Raw genomic sequence first — 5349 nt, 5'->3', positions numbered from 1 at the left:
GGGGGGGGCGGGTGGCTCTGCTGTCCAGAGAAGGGGACCCTGCAGGTGCCACGACAAAACCCACACACCGAATCATTAAAACCTTTTCTTTTTTTTTTTTGCCCCTTTTGAGGTCAAGAACTGTTAATTTTATGCATCTAGGCCATTGTCTCCCAGTTCCCCTGCTTCAGGCTTCTGTGAAATTGAGCCCTTGATTTGGTTATAGCTCTGGAAATGATTAGACTACTTTACTAAATTTAACGCAAGTGGTGAACTTAAGTGGTGAACCATTAAATCGGTTAACAAAGGCATGAAGCATGATGTACATAATCCAATTAAAAACACTCTACATACGAGATATTCCTTGCCAGCCTTTCTCGTAAAAAAAAAAAATATTGTAACCTCCTTCATATCTTCACCATATTTGTCTGGCACATGCTGAAGGGGACTCCAGAAGGAAAACATCTTCCCTGGCTGTGCAGCCCCCACCACCTCCTCTCGCCTGGCCCGGACCTGGGTGTCACTGATGTCACCTGGGGGTGGGTTTGTGGTGCCTTTGCCACCTCTTGCTGCAGGCATCGTGTCCTGGGCTTTGCAGGGAAACCAGCCCAGTTTGGGGTCCCACCGGCAGATGGGAAGCCCCCAGTGCAGCCCCCTGAGGGGGGGTTCTGAGCTGCCCCGTGTCCTCGCACGTACCCCTCCGTGGACACGGTTTTGTGGGGCAGGACCCCGATCCTGCTTGGAGGTGAGGGATGTTTTTGTGGGATGCGGGTGCAGGAGCATCCATGGTGCTCCCGTCCTCCTCTGAGGTGAGGGTGCAGGAGCAGGGGGGTGTTTTTTGGGTGGTGAAGGTCCCGCAGCCTGCCCTTCCCTAGCTTGTTTGCAACAAGCTTACATGGGATGGTTTTGTTTTGGTTTTTTTTTTTTTTAAAAAAAACCCAACTTTTTTCAGGGAAGGGGCAGGGGAGGGAAGGTGGGCTTTTCAGCAGAGAAGATGCCAAGAGAGCAACGTGGAGTCTCCAGGTGGGTTTTATCCCCCTCTGTGGAGTCTCTAACCCGTGATTCCTGAGCACTGGACCAGGAGGGATGTTGCATCGACTGTTCCTGGGCTGCCCTGCAGAAGCAGTTGGGAAGGATGGCAAGAGGTGGCCACGGAGCTACGGGCAGAGCCTGGGCATCCTCCAGCACCCACGTGGGCACCTTGGGTTCCAGCAGGAATGTACCTGGGCTCCTTGGATCATCATCTTCTTGCCACAGGAGTGACCTGGCCGGGGCATGGCTCCTTCCAGCGGTGTGGGGATGGGGGTCTGCAGCCCCCAGGTGTGATCTCCGCTGCCCCATGGAGCTGTGGGCCCAGCACCGACCATGGATGGAGGAATAAGACTTGGAGCCAGAGCTGCCGCTGGAGGAGGCTTTCCAAATGGATTCTGCTCACTGGTTCCTGCCTTCCAGAGGGGAGAAAAAACACCTTTAAACTGGGATATTGTCCTGATGTTTATTTTGACCCCCCTGCGCTGGAGTGGGGGCTGCTGCGGGGGGTTCAGAGCCCACGGGGCCAGTCCTGCTCAGCTCACCGAGCCCTTGGATGGATGTATTTGCTGGCAGCTTAAAAAAAAGGAAGAAACCAGTTGTTTTCTGCGTTGGTGGAGGGTGAGGCTGGAGGTGGTGGTTCTTCCTGCCCTCCCCGCTCTGCCCCAGCTGGGTCCTGCTGCAGATGCTTGTGGTGGAGCTACGTGGTCTCCTGGGGCCGTGCCAAGGCTGGGACCCTCATCGCCAGGGCTGGAGTGTTGCTGCATGGACCTGGGGTACCCACGAGGCCGTGGCCCCCCTTCTCTGGGGCTGCTGCTGCTGCAGGGAATGTCACCCTGGTGTGGGATGCTCCAGGAGGAGCCTTATTTGGTGCCCACCGTGAAAGTTGGGGATTGCTGAGGATAAAGTGTTGGATCTCTGCTTCCCAGCCGTGATGGGAACTACTGGAAAACTTGCAGGAAGGGGAGTGTATCGTGCTGGAAAGCCCATGGGGGGCTGCCTGTTCTCCAGGGTGATGCTCTGCTGTCACGGCCAGTCCTGCTTCTCACCCAAATGGCTGGAAATCACATGAGACTGGGACTGGAAAGAGCTCATTGATTGCAGGGAGAGCCCAGGCTCTGGTCCTCTTGCTCCGGTGTCGGAGGGATTGATCTCACTCCGGGTGCGTGACGAGGTGGCAGGGACTGCTCTGTGCTGGCAAAGGGACACGCCAGCACCATCCAGCACAGCCACTGTGGCTGGGGACCCCCACTGTGGCTGGGGACCCCCACCATGAGCCCTGCTGCTCCCCTCGCCCTGCCAACAAGCTCTCCTTGCACTGGTTTGAGGACCCCCCTCCCCAACCGGGGTCCTGAGGATGCTCCCCCTGCTCTGCCCTGTGGATGGAGCAGCCCCGGCAGAAGCCGAAAGCTCCTGCTTTTTGAGGACTTGGTGATTTATGCTTTTCCTATAAGAGTGCTGCAGAGGCCTAATTGCCTTCTCGATTTGGCTTCTGCCACAGCTGAGACCTCGGCGCTGCCCAGAAGAAGCTGCTTTTTAAGATAATGCATCTCCTCCGCCTGGAACTGCTGCTGCTGCTGCCTTTCAGATCTGACCCCCCCAGCCCCTGGCTTGTCTTCTGCCAGGGGGGTTTCCCTCTCGCCCTTGCAAAAAGGTTTAGAAACTGGTGCCTGGCAGGTGTGGGTCGCCCACCCGCTTCCCTGTGACCAGAGTCTTCTCGGTACCGTGGTGCTCGTTGTCATGTGACAAGTCATCCCCCCCTTCCTGCTGCCCCCCAAAATAGGTCCTTCAGTGGGGAGGTGGGTGGAAGCTGTGCTGCACCTGGAGACGTGGCTACAGTTTGGGGGATTTTCCCATAAAGCTGCACCCCAGCTCCTGGGGGGGCTAACGGGGTGTTTGTGGGGTGCACCTGGGGGGTGCATGGTGCCCCCAGCCTTGCTGGGGGTCTGGATGGGCAGCCTTGCAACAGGACCCTTTGCTGCACTGTGGGTGGGGGGGCTTCAGGCTGGGGGGCACCAGCCTTGCTCCAGGGCAGGAGGAAAACTGAAGTGCCCCCTCCCTGCAGGAGGGGGTCGAGCTGTGAACACACACCTTGGGTTAAACCCGCTCTCAGATCTTTCCCTGTGTGTTCTGTGGGCTGTGCTGGGGTCGTGTCCCCCCCAGACCCTGTTGGGGACACCTGGGTGCCTCCCCTTGCAGCTCCGGGGACAATGTGCTGGCCTCAAGTTGCACCAGGGGAGGTTTAGGATGAATATTGGGAAGAATTCCTTCCTGGGAAGGGTTGTGAAGCCTTGGCAGAGGCTGCCCAGGGCAGTGGTGGAGTCCCCATCCCTGGAGGTATCTAAAAGCCGGGCAGATGTGGTGCTGAGGGCCATGGGTCAGGGATGGGTTTGGCAGTGCTGGGTTGGTGGTTGGACTCCATGACCTGAAAGGTGTCTTCCAGCCTGGACAATTCTATGGTTCTATTTCCTTGATGGAAATGTTGGAAATGTAGGGTCCCACAGACCCAGGAGATATTTTTGGGGTGTCCCTGCTGAGCTGTGGTGGCATGGCAGCCCCCCCTCGCTCCCTGGCTGGGTCTGAGCCCTACTGAACCCTGTGGGAAGGGTCTTCTGCTCTCCCTCCATGCAGGGGGGTGGGATGGAGGTGCACCCACTCGTTGTGCTGTGGGACCCTCCCTGTGAGAAAGCTGCCTGCTCTGGGGACCCCTTCTGCCATGCTTGGTGGCACCGGGGAGGGAGAAAACCTGACCTGAGCTGGGGGAGGCACAGGGGGCTCTGCTGCAGCTCGAGTGTGTGTCCCCCCCCCAGCCTGAGGGTCCTGCTGGAAGTCAGTTGCCCCAAATGCAGCTTTCACTGGTGGCTAACTGGGTGCTGCTCGGGGTGGCCGTGGGTGCAGGCAGGAGGGTGGGAATCACGGGTGCCAGCTCTGAGACCCTCCTGGCCGGGTGGCTGGTGTCCCCGGGGTGGAGGAGCCACAGGAGCAGTGACCTGGGGCTCTTTGGAAGTGCCACCACCAAGGGCAGGTCCTTGACTGGTGGCCAGCAACTGGGATTTCAGCTTGTTTTCGAGTTTGTAGTTGAAGTAGAAGCACGGGGAGGGTTGTGTTTGGGTTTTCTTCCTTCCTCCGATGCCCAGCCCCGGGCTGAGGCTGCCCCCACGGCTCGGCCATCCCTGTCCCCATCCAGCTGCTGTGGGAGGGGGACAGGAGTGACAGGATGGGGCATGGCCACCCTGTGGGCAGTTTTCCTCTCACCCTCCGGCGCCTTAAAGTTGATCCTGAGCAAAGAAAGCAAAACTCTTCCTTTCTGAGGTGTCCTGTGAGGGTCCTGGATGTTTGAGTTTCCTTCCCCCGCTGTGGTTCAGCAGCTGGTGCTCCCTCCAGCCAGAGCTGCTTGCGGGGTCCGAGGTGCTATTTCTTTCTTTCTTTCTTTTCTTTTCTGCTTAATATCCAAGGAAAGGATGCCCAGGGAAGTTGTGGCTGCCCCATCCCTGGAGGGGTTCAAGGCCAGGCTGGATGTGACCTTGAGCAACCTGCTGTGGTGGGAGGTGTCCCTGCCCAGGGCAGGGGGTTGGAAATGATGATCTTTGAGGTCCCTTCCAACCCAAACCATTCTATGACTCTATGAAAAGCGAAACCGTCCAAATCTGCAGCGATGATGGGAATTACCTGGAATTGAGGGTGGCTCTTGCATTCTGGGGGGGGTGTGTGTGCCACGCAGGCACTCATGCCACCCGGCCGTGTTGTGGGGGACTGTCCCCAGAGGCCATGCACGGGCCCCTCCGTCCCTCCTGCTAACGGGGCTTCTCCTTCCAGGCAGCCGAGCGGGGCAGCGTCTCCTCGCCGGGCATCCCCCTTCCCGGGGCTGCTCGATGCCTCCACGACCCCCCCTCCCCACCCAACCCCACTTCACTGGTCCCAGTGCCCCCTCCCCACCTCACTGGTGGTCTCATTGCAGCAGCAGCAGCTCCAGGCCCAGCACCTCTCCCACGCCGCCCACGGGCCCCCGGTGCAGCTGCCCCCGCATCCCTCGGGTCTCCAGCCCCCGGGCCTCCCGCCCGTCACCGGCAGCAGCTCGGGGCTGCTGGCCCTCGGTGCCCTGGGGAGCCAGGCTCACCTCGCCGTCAAGGACGAGAAAAACCATCACGACCTGGACCATAGAGGTGAGAACGAGGGCTCGGGTGGGTGTGGGTCCCCTCGGGGGGGCTGCTCATCACCTCGTCCTTTGGTGCTGGAAGTACCTTGGTCCAGGCACAGCTCTGCTCCCACTGCCTCCTCCCTCAGGGGGTGGGATGCAGGGGGTGGGAAGCTGCTTTTAGGGGTGCAGCTTCCCCTAAATGA

At 59.2% G+C, this 5349-nt stretch overlaps 1 protein-coding gene across 1 annotated transcript in view; it reads left to right on the top strand.

Annotated features, from left to right (window-relative positions):
- The window catches only part of LOC106894162 (transducin-like enhancer protein 3), a 23173-nt gene that overhangs the window by 1854 nt on the left and 15970 nt on the right, over positions 1-5349 (top strand). Inside the window, exon 2 of the mRNA XM_014952685.1 lies at positions 4967-5189. Coding sequence (XP_014808171.1) covers positions 4967-5189 — 223 coding nt within the window. The remainder of the gene's footprint in view (positions 1-4966; positions 5190-5349) is intronic.

This window comes from Calidris pugnax, unplaced genomic scaffold (assembly GCF_001431845.1).
Source record: "Calidris pugnax isolate Ruff unplaced genomic scaffold, ASM143184v1 scaffold187, whole genome shotgun sequence".
In the NCBI taxonomy this organism is placed as follows: Eukaryota; Metazoa; Chordata; class Aves; order Charadriiformes; family Scolopacidae; genus Calidris; species Calidris pugnax.
This window is presented reverse-complemented; position numbering and strand designations above follow the sequence as displayed.